General features: G+C 39.1%; 1 protein-coding gene across 1 annotated transcript; it reads right to left on the bottom strand.

Annotated features, from left to right (window-relative positions):
• Positions 1–12: 12 nt before the first annotated feature.
• ANXA11 (annexin A11) lies at positions 13–21,239 on the bottom strand. The gene is made up of 15 exons (XM_057365203.1): positions 21,156–21,239; positions 12,685–12,745; positions 11,464–11,576; positions 9,952–10,326; positions 9,311–9,398; positions 8,839–8,933; positions 8,284–8,397; positions 7,998–8,088; positions 7,802–7,881; positions 7,580–7,636; positions 6,580–6,673; positions 5,781–5,876; positions 3,197–3,255; positions 2,545–2,667; positions 13–1,532 (listed from the first exon to the last, which is right to left on the bottom strand). Exons 2-15 carry the CDS (start codon positions 12,734–12,736, stop codon positions 1,473–1,475), a joined length of 1,497 nt encoding a protein of 498 aa, XP_057221186.1. The 5' UTR covers positions 12,737–12,745; positions 21,156–21,239; the 3' UTR covers positions 13–1,472.
• Positions 21,240–22,253: the final 1,014 nt, after the last annotated feature.

The raw sequence follows: 22,253 nt of genomic DNA, 5'->3' as shown, positions 1-22,253 counted from the left end.
AACTTCCTCYGTCCCTGGAAAAGAAGTCAACTCTTGCTATTGRTATCAACCAATATAGATACACTTCCAGGTGCAAAACTCCCCTCAAGACATGCTCAGATTTAGACAGGAATGAGTGTATGATCTGCCTTTGGACACAGGACACATTACTGCCATTGACCAAAATGGGAGTCTTGTCAGCAAGTCCCGATCACAATCCATTATTTGGACACACAGCTACCATATTCTGTAATCTTTACATTCCTTTGCCCTGCCATGGTTACTGTGCAATCCAGAATTAAGTCCAGGACATTGCCATTTTCTTTCAAGACAGCAATACAACAAGCAGCAATACAACTTTTAAGAAAATAGGACCTCCCTGACCCTTACACAACAGAGGGAGCACACTTATATGCATGTGAAGTAAGAGCAGTTTGCACCTTCTTACTTAAGAAGCAGTCTATTTTCACTGACCTAGTTATTAATAAACCTTGCCCTCTCTTTGTACTTTTTACCTTTACATGTTTTTATTTTGACAACAACAAGCTGAAGAGATGTCACCCATGCATGCCAGCAGGGAATAAAAATTCAGACTTCCAAGAGTAAGAGAAATTACAACATCCATAGTGAAAATACTGAACAATAACTATGGATTACACATCATGTACGGACTATTGCAAATCAACAGCACACAACCCCCAAACTCTTAYCAACACAGCAATTTCTGAATAATCCTGTGGAAGAAAACTTCCAYGGAAAAACTAAGTTATCACTCACATATACATCAACATGAACACCAAAAAGCACAGTATGCAAAGACTTAGCTTTAATTTCATCATGTCTTCTTACATACATATATTTAAGGCACAGTCRAAAACCTTTAAACATTAATGATAGAATCTTTGCTACTGTCAACATTACTACACCTTGTGACGGTCTGCCTTAGCAAGAATGAAATGTGGAACACCTCTTCATTGAAAAGAATCAAGGACAGAAAACAGAACTCGACAAAACTTCTTCAAAACACTTAACTAGACACAAGCCTTCAAGGCTGCTATCTCCACACATCAGGAAGTGAGATAGSCTGAAACCAACTCAACATTTAATATATATAAAACTTGCATTAAAATGGCACTCAACGTTTATACAAAACACCACCTTAAATCATACAACAGTGATTTTTGTTTCATAAAACAAGCATTATTCCAACATGATACAAGCAGAAAAGAAAATGACCTGTCATTCACGGATTGCTGAGGGTGCTATACAGAATCCTAAGCAGATGGCACATAAGCTTGGTATTTTGGGGGGTTTTGGCATTTATTATTGAACTACTATTTTTGAACTGAAGATATATGCAGTAYTATCTTTTAAAATGCAATTGCTTTAGAAGAAACAGGTCATTACATATTTACTTATGGAGAAAATAAAAAGACGCTTTGCAGCAAATACATGAAAACAGCAGCTTTTTAAAGCAAAGCTCAATGCTCCATTTAGTCATTTCCACCACACAACTTGAGTAGGATTTTCCGGTAGTCTCCCGAAGTATCACCCTGAAAGGGAACACAGAAAAAGGAAAGTTGAAGAACAACCAAAGGAGAAGAAGCCACAACTGAAGAACTAAGAACTTTCTTAGCAGGGATGTTTTTGGCTCTACTTTTACAGAAACAAGCAGCAGAGTTTATGTATATCTAACTGTGCACATGCATATTTACTGAAGGCAGGTTTTGACCAAGTTCAGTCCATTAAAATAAGTATGGCCTGTTCTATTTCTGAATAACAACTTTTAATGCCAGATCAAAAGGGGAATCGCRGGAGGAAGCAATACAGAGTTTTTCCACCAATGTCTCACTGCTTTTTACTCATACACTTGTGGTTACAGGACAAGCAACTACTGTAGAAAAAACGTTTGGTATGCACTATCCTTCAGAATCTTTACAGGARTCCTTCCAAACACCACCAAGTTACAGCCCCTCAGTGGCCACAGCAGAAGGAATAAACAGGGGCTTAACAGATTTGCCACCCTCATTACCAGGTAAAATAAAGTGGCACCACTCACTCTACTCCAGCTCTTACTACCCTAGCATTGGCCAGGCATCCTCTTGACTGTTGCTACAGCTCTTAACAGCAGTAGGAAGGTGGATCAACTGCTAAAGAATCTGAAGTTTAGTCTATTAGTGAAAACTTTACTTTCAAGAAAAAGCGAAAGCAATCCCTGAGAAGATTTTTAGAAGCTTTATATTCTTCCAACACACAGATGAAGTAGAACACCACTGTTACTCAGGAGGACTGAGTGATTCCCACAAGATCATATAAAGAGATTGGGATAGAAGGGTCTCTCAAACCCCTCTGCACCAAATTCCCTCCCCTCCACATCACTAGCTCATCTAGCCCACATGCAAACCCAAGTGCTGTCAATCCTCTGTCCGTCCATGCTCCTGGAAAATGCAGCAAACCAACACAGCCAGCTAAACTCAGTGCAGCTAAYAGCTGATCAGCACAAGGATCTGTGTTCTGCCAGCATAAAGGCTGTCATGGCAGGGAAGATAAAACTCCAGKTCTTACAGTGATATCTGTGTAGAGAGATCTGCCATACATCCGCTTGTACTCTGCACGTATGTCCAGCAGGTCAATCTCGCTGCGCGATACCATGATCCGGATCAGAGTCCTGTCCTTTGTTCCCGCTCCCTGAAACAAACAAAACAGCAGCATAATCTAKTGAAGAGCTCTGTAATACAGCAATACTAAAAAAATAAATGCCTGTTTACTAGCATAACCACACTGACTTCAATCAGCTTCAACGGAATTTGGCCTATCATGCTTTAAGAAATTAAATTTAGTGGTAGGACAATAAGTAATTTCTCCACACAAGAACAACTCAAAAGAAAAAAGGGGGATTGAWAGAGGTACAGGGGATCAGGAAAATTTATTTCTTTCTGCTAGACTTCTCTACTTTAAAAGTATCARTTTCAATGAGTTTTAAGCATATTTGTGTTTTACCAAGTGAAGACTTTTAGTTTTTGTTTGCTTGTATTCATTTCTCTGTTAAGTTGGATCAAATTAGCGAGATTTTTCCAGCCTTTCATAATAATGACTRCATCCTGTTAGTCATCTGCCCACTGAAAAATGTAAGCTGAACAGTTCCTTCCCAAGAGCTGTACAAGCATTTAAAAAAACCTCACACAATAAGTTTATGTAACTTGTCACAGACACTTACCTTCATTGCTTTATGCAATCTCTCAGCAAAAAAGGCTGGCGTGTTCTTGAGACACTTAACTGCAAAAAGGAACAGAAATCAGGCATTCCTCCTCAACCAGAACTCAGTAATTTTTGAGTTTATCCTACATAGTCACATGCTTTAATTTTACACAAACACACACGTGATATAATGCAGCTTCCACTCCTTCCATTAGTCACTAAAACTATTTTTAATCCAAACAGTAGCTGCAATACAGCCAAAGAACCTACACTTCATGGCTCAAAACMAATGTTTCTGTCCCTAGAAACCACCTAGTGTGAAGCAGCCATAATGAACCTYTGTGTTCTAATAACCAGATTCTTGTTTATGAAGGGAAAGGAGAGGGCTGGGAGACAGCAGAAGACTTAAAGGAACACACAGGTAGTGGTGTTCCTAGGTTCTTAACTCCAAATGTTTAGGCCATRCATCTGCAAGGTGTGACAAATTCAACTCCTGCCCTAGTGCAAACTGGGAAGCCACCTATGATAGCAGAGAATCTTAGGTGCTTCCTTCTCCTTCAGGGCGAGTCATCACAATTCTTATTTTAAGCTCTTATTTTAGCCACAGAGTTCATCGGGACTCCTGAAAAATTTTTAACATGCTCATTTAGTAATGACTGGATGCTATATTTAATTAGCAGAGTTCATTAGAAAATTGAAAGAGCAAAATCTAAATCAAATTACTGTCATGTTAATCAAGATAATGAAAGAATCATACATCACTGTTCATAGAATCTGTATGTTGATGCAATGTTGGTTACAAGTGAACAATCATGCAAACTGTGGCAAACTACAGAGAAAACAGACCACACTTGACATTTAATAGCACAGTAAGATATCAAAATCAATCACATAGAATCAATACAGAACTGAAGGTGTAAACCTAGATATGTATTTCATAGCAACACACATTCTGTATAAGTACTTTTCTGAGCAGGAAAATGTAGATGAGAGAGAGCAGTTCACCACACAACTGTCAATGATATGTGCAATACTGTTCAAAAAAAATGACAAAATGAAATGCATGTTTCTGTATCACTGTATTTAGCTAACACAACACACTTGCATTCTAAGATGTTTAAAGATGTTGTAAATTACCAGTTGTACAATCCAGACAGCTTTAAAAAAAGCAAAATTAAATATTTTCAATTAGAAAACCCTTTTTCCCTGCAAATAAGGTTCATAGAACAAATGATGTTAATATTATTCAATGATATAGGTATATGTGTATATACATATAAATAAAAAAAACCCACAGAATCTATTTAATAAAGGGAGTTAATCAKTGAATATTAATGGCAAGCCTTGCTCAAAAGGCTATTGACTTGTTTGCAAGCTACAGCCTCAGTTTTGATTTGGATCTACATGGAGACCTGTCAAGKCTCTATGAAACTCCATGAAGTCAAATGGCTTCTAAACTCTGAGCAGTTTCTTTACCAAGGCAACAACACTGGGAAATATCTCTCTTCCCTAACCTTGGTTTTCTAACAATACTTTCTGAGGTGGAAAAGTTTGAATCCTGGGAAAGGTCTGCAAAYGAATCAGACACAGTGAGCTAGATCCAGTTTGGGTCATTAGAAGATCAGAACAGTGACAGTGTGGCCATGTAGAATAAGAACAGTAGTTACATAATTCACATATTCATAAGACAGGAGTGAAAAAAAAAGAGGCTTTTAAAATTGACTTCCATTTTGCAAGATTTTGTTACAAATTTCAATGAAAACAATCTGTTGTGGTTGAACCAAATATCCTGTCYGATCTCATTTACAAGTGATGCAAAGTTCATTTTTCCTATTTTGGTGAGAGTTATTTGGGTTTTGTGTATGTGGTTGTTTGAGGGGCTTTTTTTCACTTTTAAAGCAGGAGCTCTGGATACAGTAGTGTATTTACAGCAATAAACAGAAAAAGAAATGGAGATGTAAAGACAAATAACAGAAAAGTGGCTCACAATTACATCTATAATAAAGCATTTCAAATAAAACTAGTGCTCAACAATTAGAGGCCTTGTCCCAGACTCATGGAAATGAGTGACTACCTATGAAGCAACAACAGTAAACTGAGGTAAGAGTTTTCACTCCTCAGAAGTACTGGGGGCCATTAAAAACAAAGATTTAACAGAACTGTAACCACAGGAAGTGTGGAAATACAACTCCTCTGCAATCAAATTTAATTTTTCTTTCTACTAAACAGAGGTAGAGGGTTAATGCCTGTTTTTTTGCTGGATTTCCAAAACTGTCCCAAATACTCCATTCTCACTGACTCAGCAACTGGTACAAGTTTGCTTCAGTTCTTAAAACAATGCAATTAGTTAATAATACTTTCCCAATTTTAACACATGAAATTTAAATTCTGCAGTTGCCTGAAATAAAAAAGGTTCATCTGTCATTTTGAGGAGAATTCAGTGCCCACTTTACTAATCACAAATGACTTCACTGAAAGCTCAACATAAAAAAGCACAAAACTGGAATTATTAGTAGTAAGAACATCCTCAGCAGGAGTCACAGACTCCATCTGAGCCAGTTGTAGCAGAACAGCAGGAATGAACTTGCTAAGGTGGCACATACCTACTGCCAGCATGCCCTTTTCCAGGTCTCCAGACATCTCACTACAAATGCTYTTTTCAATGTCCCGGTTACACATCCTCTGGTACTCGCTGAAGACTGTTCATGGAAAAGAAAAATTTAAGAGTCAGCTCTGCAAAAAAAGGTGGTGCTGGAATGTGCTGGATGGCTTCATTTCAATGGCACTTCTCAGCTGGATACTACAGTGTACTCACACAAGTTTTAACATCTCAAGGACTTATACTGTGTTATCAATCGTTTACATGTTTCATGCTCCTTCTAGCTTCAACAGATCTATCCTTCTAGTAAAAGGGCTAGACCAAGAAACAGCTGTAAGGGAAAGAGTGGTAATTCTTCTAGGAAAGCTTTGGGTCTCAATAAAATTTTAAATAAAATATTCAGAAACATGCCTCTTTCCTCCATRTAAGTACCGTGTACCCCAACAATTGTAAAAGTTCTATGCAGTTATTAAAACATTTCCATCAYGACAGACTGATACAACACATTACACTAGCAAGAAAAAGGGGAAGGATTGCCAGCATCTTGCACACACAAGTATGCAAGACTGAAACAATTCTAGTTTYTCAATTCTTTAATCAGAGGAACATTTGAACAAGTATGACCTCTACCTGCTATTTAAGGAAGATGACTTCTTTTCATCAGCAGAATTCACCCTGCTTTTCATTGATATCTCACKGGGCTCATTTTACAGATGGAGGAAATTCAGGCACAGAGCAGTGCTGTACATTTTTATCATTACACACAGCAGAATCAAGTTACTGTTTATGTAGGACACCATTACCTGCTCTAAGGTGGGCCCTGCTTCTTGCACACAGAATGGCATTGAACTTGGATTCATCCGTTCCTAGACGGTTCTCACCAGCTGCATACAGCTCCTGAACACAGAAGAGAATTCACACTTCATTACTCAGACAAGTAGTCAGTCTGAACAGCGGAGTTACAGATTTGCTTCCTTACAGCCTCKCCTCCTTCTGTAATTATTTCTTAGCCTATGTATTATTGCAAAACAGGAGCAAGCAATAAATAACTACTATTTCGAACCTTCCTTTAATAGTGTGTTATCCTTGCAGTCTTTGTAGTTTGCAGATGCATACGTGCTCAAACACAAGAGCTCCAGATTACTAAAGGAGGGGTTATTGTTCAAAATGTACCTGAATATTGCTCTTCCTGACAGTCCTTACATCTAGCTTTTTTTCTACACTTCTCAGTGTGTTCTGGGACATTCCTCTTTTGGCTAAAGTATATTATGTAGAAAGCTAATTCCACTGCTATTTAGATGACACTAGTATGCTAAAATGATCCTAGCTTTTACCTCTGTGATGAAATGGAACATACAGAAAAAGAAATGGGACAAGCATTACTAATTCCAAGTGCCTTGTTTGCTGCAAAAATCCAGACTTACTTATACAAACACAAAGGCTAATACAGGTGTTGAATAGATTAAAATTTAATCCACAAACATATAATCTCAAATCTTTTTGGACAATATCCTTAGTAAGCAGCACAATGGAGTCATCCAACACTTGGAAAAGCCAAAGTCCTGACAGAACAGGAGGTAAAATATTCTATGGACTGTATTCCCTAAAGCTTCATTTCTGTATTGCACCTACATGGCTCTAACACTCTGTCATACCTTTTTATATCACTTCTATCCACTGAAACGTAAGCACTACATCAGAAGTCACAAGGTGTCCAAAAGTAACAGTAAGCAGAATCCACACAGCCAAATTTCAGCATATTGAGTTGACCATACCAAGAAATGATGAAGCATTTTTACTGACCTGCACATCTCTTTGGACAACAGACATGTCAACATTTGTGCTTTCATCTCTGTTTCCCTGAAAGAATCAGAAGGTCCAGAAGTGTTACTGATAGGCTTTGATGGGCTGCTTTTTAAAAAATTTAAGAAAAAAAACCCAAAACCCCAATCAAAACCAAACCAAACAAACACACCACACACAAACACACAAAAAACAAATTCCAAAATCCCAGCAAGCAAGTACCTGAGCAAGTGAAATTAATAGCCTCTGAAAGTGTCCAGATGTGTCACTTCTTATTGCTTCCTCCAAAGTTTTCTTATATTCTAGAAAAGAGGCAGAGTCATGAATCCTCATATAACCCTGCTCATTTTCTAAATTCATACTATCAGTCAATGATTAAGTAAGAAAAGGAAGMAAATTTTGGTGCAACAAATCTAACCTGCTTTGTAGACCCTGCTGAGTTCCTGAATATGCTCATTACTGCGGGAAGCTAAGATTTCAATGAGACAATTTTCATCTGTGCCAACACCCTAAAACAAGCAAAAGAGAAACAGATTTCAGAATCTTGTCTTATTTCCACAACACAGTATAAAAGAAATGTAATAGAATTTTATAGGGAAAAAAATCAGAATATAACCTTGTATAGGAAGTCAAGCAATGGCAACCAAACATGTTATCAGTAGAACTATTTCCTCTATCTTACAAATTTATACTCCTACACAAACCTGTATAGCTTCCTTGATTTCATAAGCATCAAACATGACAGGTGTCTTCATCATTGCCAAGATTGTCCTCTCAAAGTTACCTGATAGCTCAGACTTCAGATCCTTGATCAAATCCTAATGAGAAGAAAAAACAAGGAAAAAATGCACTAAGACCAAACTTGACAAAAGCAAGCATCAAAAATATGCATTTTGCTTAGAATTCTTTATGCATAAGCACCAGTAATACATGTTCAAAGTAAAGCTATTCCATTTAATACCAAAACCAGCATAATGGAATGTGTACACTGAGGTCATTAAGGTCCAATTAAACAGACTGCACAGATTAAAGAGTCAAAGTAAGCATTTAGCAGAGAATTTTTTTGCATATTTCATCGGAAACACCAYGTGAAGAAGTCAAATGCAGGTAAAAAGTAGAACCGTGAAATGGCTGTGACTTAAGAACCATCTTCCCCCTAAAGAACCATCCAATCTTTTTTCCCGCCACTAAGTTTTCTGACTTCCACGGAAGGAATTAAGCTCTTTTTTCTTCTTCCTCTGYTCTCATGATATATTTACCTTTCCATAAGCTGTTTTGAAGGACAGGATTATCTGCTGCCGTTGCTTGTTTGAACGACTTCCAAGACAATCGATGATGGCCTGCTCATCGGTTCCTGCACATGCACACAAACACCACAGAATGAGCATCACCTCATGTGAGGACTCAGTTTTCTGTCTCCATTTCATTCTACCTCTTCTAAACCCAGCAGAAAGACATGTACGCCTTTAATTCATCTACAGTATCYACTCTTGTGTAAAACCACAGAATATTGAACTCTACTCCCAATCACAAACACAGTAAAAATATACAGAAAACCTAAACCAAACTCATGATGTTGTTTATGCCTACATGAACTTCCACTTCTGATAACTGAAGACAAACATATGTGAACTATCCCACTTAGTATACATATAGCAAGAGAAGAAGATCAGTTCTGAACTGAAATGCAATTCTACTTTTAACTGAAATGTAAATCCTCAGACTGCTCACCGAATCCCTTCATGGCCTTCCTTAAGACTTCTGCATCCCTCAGAGGATCAAACCCCGGTGCATCAGTGATGGTACCTCGGTTTCCATGCTAACATGAGATCAACAGTGTTAAACAGTATCAGTGTTAACAGCGTATTAGTGTTAAACAGTAAAATACTGGGGTTTACGACTTAGGAAAGATGACCACTGTTACCAGTTTTCTTTTTGTTAGTAAAGTAATAGAGAAAACTCAACCCAACCCTGACTTAAGCAATTTGTTCATTTCTAGACACAAATCACAAGAAAATGCAAGGTCAAGAAAGTTTGCTGATATTAAATCTGCTTTCCAATTAATTAAGTTTTGATGACACTGCATATATGACTGGCAATACTTGCTAAACTTAGGAAAGGCAAGAATAATTTGAATTCATGTCAAGTGAATTCTTGGATACCATGGTAAAACATAATTTGTTCCAAGACATATGAGCCTATACTGCTTGCATTTGAAAAAGCTCCATCTTTCTCTTCACTCAARCTTCTTTTCAAAACGTTCTTTTCAATTTTACAATCAGCTTTACACTAATACACACAAAGAAAATGTAGAGGAATGTATATACAGCTCAACCTTCACACCTCAAAACAAAAGCAGTGAATGCTCTTACTGTTACAGTAGTGACTGCAGGCCCTGTAGTTCCTGAGTAAGAGGGCATTGATGGATTCACTGATGGACCTGGTGGATAATTTGGCATGGGCTGCTGCCCTGGGTAAGTTGCTGGAGGTCCTGGATAGTTCATAGGCTGCTGACCAGGCGRTGGTGTGGGCTGGCCTGGCACAGGGCCGCCTGGGTATGCTGGGTAAGCTGGCATTCCTGATGGTGGATTTCCTCCAGGAGGAGGATAYCCTCCGTAAGAGGGCTGCTGTCCTGGCGGAGGCTGCCCAAAGCCACCCGGAGGAACTGGTGGGTAACCCCCAGGTGTGGAAGGATACATGCCTTGAGGAACATTTGCCCCTCCAAAGGTCCCTGCCAGGCTGGATGCCTGCAATGACAGCAATAAAGAGACAGGAAGGGGTACAAACAGCTGAGTTTCAGTACCATGCTTAACACAATACAACCTCCCTCCCGCTGACACACATAGATAGCTCCTCATTTGCMAAAGACAGCAAGAAGGACAGAAAAATCTGCCTAAAAACTTACACCAAATAATCCTTTCTTTGTCCACGGCTGCCTTGCGTGCTCACAGCATTACTTGGGTGCAAGAATTTTACTCTGAGCAACCTCTGGCTGTTTATGTGTTAGTAGCTAGGAGTTCCTGGACTACATTTAGAAAGACTTCTGCAGAAACTGCAACMAAGATACTCCACATCAAAATCTTACCACTTGAACTCCTCTTCTACAGAGGAACCAGAAGTGCCATTTGGTGATTGCAGCACTATCAGAAAATAGTTGCTGTGGATTTTGCTRTGTGCACCCTAGATAGTTTGTTGCTCAATTTGCCTGCCAAATCATTTCATTTAATCACTGCCTCAGAAAGACATCTATAATGCAAATGTCTTCCTACAAACTGCATTTGTTATGCAGCATAACAGATTTCTGAAGACTAAAGTTGTCAGAAGTGTCACTCACTTCTGCTCAATGAAAAAAAATCACATTGGAGATGTCTACATTTTCTTCAGTCAATGTAAAAGGTTTTTATTTCCATCTGTTAAACATCAGTGCTTATAAGAGACTGTTGAGCCCATATCCTTTTTAAGGACAAATCACTGATACCGCTAATTGCACAGCCTTTTTCCTTACTCTGACTGGTCAAAATCCAGGTAATAAGCAAAATCCAGACTGTGTTTTCCCATGTGAATATATTAACAATAAATAATAAACGTTRATAGTTCCCTATTCCTCTAGACAGCAAATGCCAAGTTATATTGGTCTTATGTACACAACTTTTGAAGTTAGACTGTTTACAACATTTAACTAGTGCTCTGTTTTCCTAAGAAAATTTCCTRAGAAATAGCTTGCAATAACCATTTTCAATAGGCAATACTGAATGCTCAACACCTGAACAGATTAGACATAAAGGCACAGAATTCAAGTGATGAATCTCTCAGTGACATGCCAGAAACACAACTTTGCAGTTAAGGACATCACAGTGAAACACATTGAATGAAAGCAAACTCACCATTCCAGCCATATGGCTGGGATTGAACTGGTTGGCATAGCCAGCCACATTTTCCAGACCAATTGGAGGTGGATTTGAAGGTGGATAGGCAGCACCACCCCAAGGATTGCTACCTGAAATCAAACACAGATATGCTGAAACAAGAAACTACGCTTTTTAAAGTTCTTACTACTTAACTGTCTAATGTAATATTTTCAACATACCAGGAAAATCAGCTGAAGAGGTACAGGGTAGTAGTGCAATTACTATAAAAAAGAAGCCTCATTGGATATTTCTAATCATGTTCATTATCACTGAATCTGTAAGCTTTCACTTAAAACAACTCTAAACCTATTAGAAAGTTAGCACTCAGGACTTAATACAGTTAATACTGTATTTTGACTTGAGAGCACTTAGAGTAYGAAGTTGTCTGGGTATTTCAGCAGCAAGGTATTATTAATTCCATTTACCTTGCTATTTGAGAGATGTCGACAGAGCACAACAGCACATTCACAAACACCCAAGTCATAAAATTTATCTGAACACAGCAGTGTGATCTACCTTAAGCCAGAATACTYTGCTGAGAAATAGGCTTTATCCTCCTAGCCAGTTTGGTTTCTCACTGTACACTGCTTCCCCTTCGTGAGTTAGCTTGCCAAACTCCACATTTCACTATACCTGCATGACTCCAGTCCCTTCTTTCCACCTTTCAACAATACTAACAACTGCAAAGTTCAGCTTGATAAACAAGCAGTGGTTGTGTATTTCATCAGCTTTATATTATTATAATTGCTACCCTTTTTAATAGCTCTCTCCCTTCTGTATGCAACCACCTGCCTAAGAGTAGTGAATTCAGAATAATTTCCCATTTCTTTGTGGGATACGGTTTTAAGCTGTATGACTGATTTCTCCYGTACTCATCTGTCTCACCTTGAAAACTCAGTATTGACCAGACACTGACCCTTGTCATTTATCTGATTTGGTCAAATTAAGACCATCTCCTAATGCTCTGTGCTTTATTCAAGATGAATGAAACTGGACCCCATTGCATGAGCACATGGCAGAGCACATAYATTAGACAAATCAGAATCCCCAGCCCAGCTAAAACAGGACGTAAGACAATACAGAAAGCTTTGGTGAGTCAAGGAAACCCTCTGTAGTCTTGTTCTTCATCCATGCCACCTCTCCAGTCCAGATAGGACCACCACTGTATTTAATGTTTACTTCATCTGAACAACTTACCTGGGGCAGCTGGTGGATATCCACCTGCTGGAGGATAGCCAGGGTAACTCATTGCAAAGATCTGAAATGAATGTGTGACACAGTTATTTTCTGTAATGCTTCATTCATTGCACCACTGTAACACTAGAAGTCAACACGTATGCAGTAGCCAGTTTCTGAAACTTAGACATAACCCGCGCCAGCTTTTCCCTGAGAAACCTCTTCCCATTTCTTTTTTCTGGACTAATATACATTCAGRTAGCTAAGCAGTTGTAGAGTCACTCCTCACATTATTTTTCTCATTTGTTACAGTTGCTACTTACTGCTTACTTTGTCTATCATATTGTTAGGGATGTATTACTTGAACATGCTTCTTTTACTGTGCTATTAAAATCTCCAGAAATTTCCAGCCTATACAGAACTATCTTATCAATCAAGAGAAGAAAATCATCTGAMAAAGAAGCTACGTCTTCAAGTGAGMAACTATAAGTAGTTGTTAAAAGGCACCTAAATGCAAACATCTGCAGAAGTGCAAGGTCAGARTAAGCAGAGACAGGATACACCTTAGTGCTTACAGCATTGTCATAAAATATGAAGGGTTTACTGATAGGATAAGATCACTAGAACAAATTGGGTCTCTCAAAATGGAGAGTGCCTCTGTCAGCACAAAAGTGAACAAAGTCATTAGCTGTCCAAAATAGAACTGAAGGTCAAAATGGAAGAACAGCTAAACAAAGGACAAAATGAAAACTGGCTTCCAGAATCTAACAGCTTTATTTTAAACAGAACAACTGCCAGGAGGAATGGTAAAAGTAACTATGAAGAAAATATTCATAATGAATGTTAACTTTTTGAAGGTCATTTTTAATGACAAGTCGCAGTCTATTTTTAGAACCAGTGTGTAAATTATCCCCCAGGGTTTTTTTTCCCCTCTTTCCCCTATGCACTACCTTTTGAATCTGGCATGTTTTGCTGTGTTTTGAATTTTAGTTGTGGAATTTTGTTTTTGATTTGGTTTGAGTTGGCAGGGGTGCTGTTCTTGTGAAATTGTTTTCATTTTGCATGAAACACTTTCTGGTTTGCATGGCACTTGCATAGCAACAGTGAAATAGAGAAACACGTTTTTTGTGGGATTTTTTTAATAAGGAAATACAATTATTACCATGTCATTCCGATGGAAAAAAAAAACCCACAACTTAGATTCTTAGCATGCATGATGCCAATGTATGCATTTAAAATACAAATTATTACAGCACTGGAATTAGTTTTATTTCTTCAGGTACAACMATAATTATATTTTCATTTCTTTTACAAGTTTCACATATAAATACAATACAGATAGGGTATTAAAAAAATTGTAAGATGCCTTTTCAATAAAGCTTTAGGTATAAAATTAAGGCAAAAAGCCTTTTCTTTTGTGGTAGAGGGTGAGAAGCAATGGGATAAGTCTTGTTTTTCTTAGCAAGGTTATTGGCTTGCTTTTAATCCTGTTAGAATGTTCATTTCAAATTGGGAAAAAAAAATAAAAGTCTTTTGGCAATGAAAGCTGAGGTTGAGAAAAAACAGCTAACTTCATCAGCAATCTGAAAAGAATGTTACTTTCTATATTAAAATGTTCCACTTGCTTCTTCTGAACACTGTATTTATCCAGGGCTTTTCCWAAGGGAAATTTTCCCAGACTGGTTTGATTCCAGGCAAACTAGATSTACAAATACACCAACTTCTCATGTTCAGAAACTTCCCTGATCACCACCTTTTCTGCAGTTCATTCGAGCCCCTGTAGACCAGCTCTCTAATTTTAGAAATATTAACATAGAAGGTTTACGTTCCCAACCATTCCCACAATACAGCCTCCATCTCATCTTGTAACCTCATCTTCCACACTTTCTCCTGCTACATCAACAATATCTCAGTAAAATTGTTCGTGATGAGCAGCACYTGCCTGCTGACAACAAAGAAGTGACACAGGCCAGGGAACAGAAGATACAGAAACCCACCCTGCTGTACAAATATTGCATGGGAGGATACAGGAACAGCAAGGTCTGTGTTTGCTCAGTCATAAAAAATGTACTGCATAAGATGAGGGRAAAATCCAACCAACCAAACCACACACGGAAAGAGGGAGTGCCTTGAAGGAAATACAGAACAAAYACTGTCAASGTCCTCCCCCAGTCCCAGTGTTCAGTCCTAAACATCCACTTCAGAAGTCTAAATAAAGATTTGAGGTTTTACTCCCACAGTGACCATCACTATCGTGCCTCACACAGCAAGCTAAGAACCATTCAGGCTCTAGAGCATTTTCCTGCTGCTTGGCAAAGCTAACAGGGAACAAACCTGTTCATAAGAGATTACATCTGTGACAGACTTTCAACAGGAATCTTGACAATACTTCTATACTTCTATAAGAAACAGCACAGTAGAAAAGGACTACAACTCGAGAAATTTATAACAAAAACACAAACTACAGAATGATGGCAGAAGTAAAGAAGAAAACCTCAAGGGTGCCAGAAAACTTTAGTTTCAAGGTTCAATACCAATAAGCTTAGCCACTGCATTCACACCCATTCCTGGAATTTATTTAGTGGCTGCTGTTCAGGCTCTAGCTATGCCATGGTTTGAGGATAAAACAACAATTTGAGGATAAAAAAAAGGATGAAAACCCTTTAATTGTTTTGACCTTTAATTGTTCAAAATAATTTGTTTAATTATGCCCATTTGACAGGGAACACTGAGTAAAGGTAAACTCTCGGCTTTGACTCCTCCACAAGGTTAATTACCAGGATATAGTAGACAATGCAGCCTGAAGCTATAAATTACASTACCTGCTCTGAGACTGATCCCTGATTGTGAAACCAGCAGAACAGAATTTATCACCTTACAACAYGTTGTCGTTTTTCATCAGATATGAGCTGAGGCATCCACCACAGTGCTTTTCCAAGACAAGGACAAACCACAGTCAGCCTCAAACTAGCTAACTGCTATTTTACCAGCCTGAGCAAGATTTATCTTTGACTCATGCACTGCAGCATACAAGTTCTTCTCTCCTGTACCAGTTATAATATTTTTCATCCTGACAGATAAAAAAGTCCTGCAATTTTGGTTTTTCATGAAGTCTTCTGTTTATGTGACTCCCTGTCTATCCTTCCTTTCACCATGAAAGAAACTAATTTAGCAGAATAGGTTCCTTATCCAATAGGGCTCTGTTCATGCCACCCAAAACCCAGGAAATGTGTTTTACACAGATCTTATTGCTCATTGTTCACCTTTCCAGACCTTGATTGGACTTAATCCAACAATGTATATTTTAAGAGTACAAACACATCATCCACTTCCTACAAAAATTGTTTCCTTAACAAAAAAAATCAAAAGTAACTCACTGCTCTGAACAGGTGGTGGAACAGAAACAAACTCAAATATGAGGGTTTTTAAAAAGTAACCAATTTGAATTGCTTGCTAGTATTCTGCCTGAAGACCTTTACCAGGTTCRATGATCCTTCTAATTCAATATCATCATAATCTTTATTATTACAGAAAATAATCTAAAACTTTTTGACCTGCTGGAGCAAGGCAGTGGGGTGGGAAAGAGCATCAGAAAAGTAGCACTTGCAAGCTTTAGTCAAAATAAAATCAACCTGAAAAGAAATTGCATGTCCAACAAAGAAAACCTGAATGGGAAGACACACCCATAAGCCACAACCAAGTAGTAAAAATATTACTAAGAACATTCACATAACTCTYCCAATGACAGCAGCCCTACATATATACTCAGGGCAAAAAAAATCCAAAGAACTTAGTTGAACTGCATGGACTTTCAAGATCTATGAGCAGCAAAAACCTCAGTTAATAACAAGAGGTCWTTTCACTTTGGATCCCTACTCGGCCCTGATCCAAGCGCTTCTTTTTGTAGCACACTCCTTCAATACTCTCTTTCAAAKATATAAAATACACAGTCAAAACATTTATGACTGTGTATTTTACAGTGTACAGACAGACACTTTCCAAACAACAAAACAAGYAAGAAAACAACCCAAATTAAGTTTATGCAATGTTTGAAGTAGTAGTGGAATGAGGTTGTTCTATTTCAAACTCATAATTCTAACAGAAAATAATTTGCTGCAAAAAAAAAAACCTATAAATAGTCTGAACTATGCTCCCAACTGACTAATGCCTCAGGGATTTATACTCCTCTGTTTTAAGTTCCACCATGAAAKAACAAATTTTTACATCATTAGTGCGAGTCAGAATAGGTAAATACCAATTACTCCATGAACTAAAGCAACAGTGTAATATTCAGTACTAAAAGAGTTACTAAAAAAAATCTGATTCGTTCATTTCACACCAGCAGTTTTTAATTCAATGCTGTGCCTGAGCTTGAAGTGCAGAGCCAGGGAGTGGCCCSACTGCAAAGGAGGCCAAGTGACATCAAGCTGTTCAAGTGACAATTCCTCACATCAGACACAATGGCTGGAGCTGCATGGGACCTTAGCTAAGCTCTGTACGGACATACCCGACACTACGACAAAACCTCTCTGCTGACAGCCTTGGGACTCCCCAGATGAACAAGAGGTGCCAATACATCAACTTTTTCTTAAAGGTGAGGGTTTCCTGGACAGAGAAGGCTTACACATTCAGCTGTCCAGCAACACTGAGAAGATTACTACACCCACATACCTTCATTCATTCTAGACTATAAAGAATTACTGATTTTCAGCTGATTAATTCTTTCCAGGAACAGAATTAGTTTAGAGAAGTAAACTAGAAAGATAGGTACTTCAAAACAATCACAAATAAGGAATGCAAAAAGAAAGCAAGACCACAGCCTTCAAATCTACTCTGCGCTTGAGAKCCGCAAGCTTCAAAGCTTACTACTGAAAAATAAGTAATTTCTCCCCTAAATCCTAACATTTGCACGATGCATTTATTCTTCCAGGTAATAGAAAACCAGGTATTTTTAAAACACTAACAAGTGTAGCCACTAACTAGTTACTCRACTGTAGATAAGTACAGTGTTTACAGAGTGAGTGCAAATTCCCAAGCTCAAAGTTATCTGCAGCAACAATAAAAGGGACGTTCACCCCCATCTGCTTCTAAAAACACCTAATTTAGAGCAACTAGTTAGGCCAAACTCCAAAATTAAACATCCTTTTTTATCCAAATCAGAGGTCTTTGGGATGCAGGAATTAATCACAGAGAATATCATTTCACATGTTGACTACATGGCTACAGTAAAGTTTAGCACAAATAAGAGACTTACAGAAGCATCACAACTCATTTGGATCTTTCATATGGGACTGATGTAACTGACAGTTCTCAAGCCTGCCAGAAGTTCAGATCCAAAAGGCTGAATTGGAAGCCCACCACTCCTGCTGGTGAACACTTTCTCAATGCCCTCACAAAAAACCCTCACCACCTACACTATGCAGTGAAAGAAAAAAAAAAAAAAAAAAAAAAAAAAAAAAAAAAAAAAAAAAAAAAAAAAAAACAATCCAAAAAAAACCCCAAAACCTTTTAGCCTTCCCTTACTAAGTAAGGCAATATATTCTCTCTCAAATAAACAATGCATAAGGAAAAAAAAAAAGAGGCAACATCTGAGAAGAACTTGTTTCCCTTTCTTTGGCGATCTTAGACAATACTACCGATCAGACCACACAGTGACACTCCACAGTGTACAGGGAACAGCCAGGTAGYGGGGCTGTGTTTGTTTTATTCAGTTGGCACAATCTAATGACTGGCACTGGTCCACACACAGCATCTGAGACAGCTGAACAGCATGGAAACAATTTCACATATAAAAACAAACAAAAAAAAACAGCTGCCAAGCAAGAATCACACAAGAATATGGWAGAATTGTCTCTTAGAAAGATACCACTGAGTCCCAGCTCTGACCCATAACTGACCCCAGGTTTATCCCATTCAGGATCTAACCTCTTATCAAGATTCTCCAGTGAGCTCTGAAAAAAATCTGGAACAAACATGGAGCAACAATAGAAGGAATACACAGTAAATACCTATTGCTGTACTTTGGATTGCTTATCTACTTTACAGTTTCCAGCTGGGGAAACTGCCTGAGGCAAATTCAGTATTTACATCAAACACACCTGTTTTCAAATAAACTGGCAAAAGGAAAGGGACAACCTTTGCTTCACTGCATGACAACTCAAGTTTCACAAACATGAAAGTGCTGCTCGCTGAAGGGTAAACATGCAGCCCTTTCCTTTTTTCTTTTAACTCTTTTGCTATCTTCAAGAGAAACTCCAAAGAAAAGTCACTACATAGAGCTGACAAGTCCCTATCCCCATTTCCAACAGTTTACATAATATACTTTTCAAATATATCCAGTAACAAACAAGGTTCAAGACAGTAAACATAAATGTATGAAATAAAAAAAAAAAATTGGTGCCATCATTCAGTTGTATATTTTATATATTATTATATATATTAGTATATTCTGTATATAACAGAAGCCTCCAAATGCAATTTGAAGCTGACAAAGAAGTTCCTACAAATTACATAGAGCCTTGGCTAAAAATAAATGAAATTTTCAGTTTGTTCAAAAGCCCTGCTATTTCTGTAGTCACAATTAAAACATGTGCTGTTCTAAATTATGTATCTACTTTAACGACAGCTTCTTTTTTTTTTAATCCCTACGTTGCTATCACATATCTTGGCACTGTTTAATGCAGCGTTATTGAACAGACACTACGGAAGCTCCATTTTCCAAAACTTGCTAGAGGTCTAGAAAACAGCATCTCCTGCAACCTTCAAATCAGACAGACTTCTTCGCCTGACTTTTTACAGTAGTTCAGGTTACGTATTTTAAGTTGTTATCTAACATTACATCTTGACAATTTTGACTACATAAATGTCTCCATGAAATATCACCATTACACTGCTGTTTTTGTTACATCTTTCAGTGGCCTTTGACATTTCACTGAATTTTCAGTCTGACAAAATCTTATAGGGACTACAGAGAATAAGCTAAAGATGTGACAAGACATTTGAATGAATATGATGGCTCCAGAAATTTTAAGTACAAACATTTTGGTCTCTGACCTCATACTAAGGTCAGGTAAGAAAAAGGAACACAACTATCATAAATACACTGACATAAATGCATTGACATAAAATCATTAGGTCTTGAAAATCTTGCTGAATCTTTACTGCATTCTATACAACATGTTCCTTACAGTACTTTGGAAGCAGGGGGAAAAGAAGTCACAARAGTAGCTACAAAGGCACTTTCAGGAAGAAAAAACTCAGCAGAAATGCAGTGAGGACAGGGTCACAGGTAAATACGGAAGCAGTGCTCAGTGCAAGTTAGCCGCTGCATCAGTGGGAGGAAAGTGGTCCACATGACTCTTAGAGCAACTCAAAAAMCAGGAAATTTACAGAAATAGCCAAGCTGTGGGGAAAGCATTCATACACTAAAGCTTTACAGCAACCATATAGTTGCACTAGTTTTGTATTGCTTCTGACGTTACTAGGGGTGTTCCAGTAAAGCACTGACTCACTCAGTTGAAAATAACTGTGTGAGCTGGGGGCGGTATCAGGGAATGAACCTTCCACGTCTCACAGCAGCCGGGCTTTCAGGTGCATAACCCTCATMATCAGCTCCTTCATCAAAACACAGAGCACCAACACATTCCTTCATTCTCGCCAGAGTTTTCTCTCCACACTTTCTGCCCCAGTGCATCTGTCGCTGTTCCAGGCTGAGCTGCCTTCCGCGATTCTGCCACTCCCTTCAGAACCTTATCTCTCCACTGTTCCTCCTTAACAGGAAGAACCTTCCAGGAACTACTATTAATCTTAATGAAAGAGAAAAACACATTCCACAAAAATACTCCCTTAATGCCCACAAACAGGATAGGGAGGAACTGTTTTGCTGAATATGAAGATGTTTGTGTCGTTTTCTGTCACACGCACTTACAGCGTACCAAGAGTTTGAAGAGTTTTGGTTTTAAGACAACTAAAATAACTTCAAGACACTTAAAGACACTTTAGTTTCTTAAAGTCTAAAGATATTCCAAGCACATACGATAAAAGGAGAAGTATACTACGAGCAGTTTACAGAAAGGGGCCTTTGGGGGGAAAAAAAGCATTGCGTAATAGCCAGCCTACCATCTTAAGCTGCTTCCTCCTGACAACTGTACATATCAAAATTATAAGCTCAAAACAAGCTAAGGGCGCAGGCAAATAACCGAACTGCAACTACAACAACAAAACACGCCCTCTCCTCTGAAACMCATTTCCCCAGGAAACAGGAGTTGCTTCCTCCCAAGCGCGGAGCTGCCGCAGGCCCCGACCTCCTCTCCGCCGGCCCTGGAGCCGCTGTCACCCCGCGGACACCCCGGCTCCGGCCGCCCCAGGATCCGCACGGGGACAGGGGCCCGGCCCACAGCCCACAGCCCCGCGGGGAGCGCCCGGCCCCGCCGCACCGGGCAGCCCTGACCCCTGTCCCCTCGCCCCTGTCCCGTCCCGCTGGTCGCGCCTACCGCGGGTCCCGTGGAGCCGCCGCGGCCGCCGCCCGTCCCAGGTGCTCGCTGGCGCTGCGGGGCGGTGCCGGGAGCGGCAGGAGGAGGAGCTGCTGCGGCCCCGGCTCCCTCCGCCCGCCCCGCTGCGAGGGAGGGCCGGGGCCGGACGGTGCGAGACCTGCCGGGGCGGCGGGCCCGGAGCGGAGCGGGGCGGGGCGGCCTAGCCCGGTCAGACTCAGGGACGGTATTTATTAAAAACAAAACACACAGGAGAAAAGGTAATTCYACCCGTCACGTGGGCAGCCTGGGCATTCCCCAAGGACACAGGACGCTTGAGGGACCGGGTGACATGAACGCGGCATAATCAAATCCCGGAAGCTACGGTCCGAGTCAGGGTTAAAAGCGTTCAGCACAAGATCGGATTTAAAACCAAAATCCCTGATTGTTCTCACCAGGAAATTTCAGAAAATATGCTTTCTACGCAAGGCGTATAGAAACCCTCATTTTSTATATAAACATACTTTTCCTTAAGTAAAATTCCACCAAAAAATCCAGAGGAAGGAGATTGTTCGTGTTGACCTTTTCTARTACAAGCAGTAATAGCTAAAGGCTTCAATAAACATCTTTTTTTTTTCTTTCCTACATGCATTCTTTAAAGATGAGTGAAGTTGCTCACATGGAAGCATTTAGGGAAACAAACCAAGATAATAAAAATGAAAAATTAAAAGGACCAGTATTTTCCAGWTAAATTTTGTTTGCCAAGACTAATCAAAATAGCAAACACAGCATTATCTAACTGAATCACAGCATTATACAACCTGGGTGGGGAATGAACTTGACTTTGCAGCTGGGAACAAAGTCCAGAACTTCCTTTCCAACAGTTGCTTCCCYAATRTGTATGCTTTATAACAGGCAATTTMATTTAGGATGAAACTTATTTGGGATAGATGTGTTCACACTTCTTCAAGCATCCTGTTCAGCCACCCACAGATTTCATTGGAGGGGCTGGGATTTTTCTCCTCCATACAACTTTTACATACCATAGTGACCAATCATTGAAATACAATAGCTGTGACTGAACTAAAGAAAAGAAATTGCCGTTCTCCATTTCCCATGGGC

Source organism: Malurus melanocephalus, unplaced genomic scaffold (assembly GCF_030028575.1).
Source record: "Malurus melanocephalus ecotype Western Australia unplaced genomic scaffold, MMel_1.1 scaffold_49, whole genome shotgun sequence".
Taxonomy (NCBI): domain Eukaryota; kingdom Metazoa; phylum Chordata; class Aves; order Passeriformes; family Maluridae; genus Malurus; species Malurus melanocephalus.
Note: the sequence above shows the minus strand (reverse complement) of the source record. Positions and strands in the feature narration are given on the sequence as shown.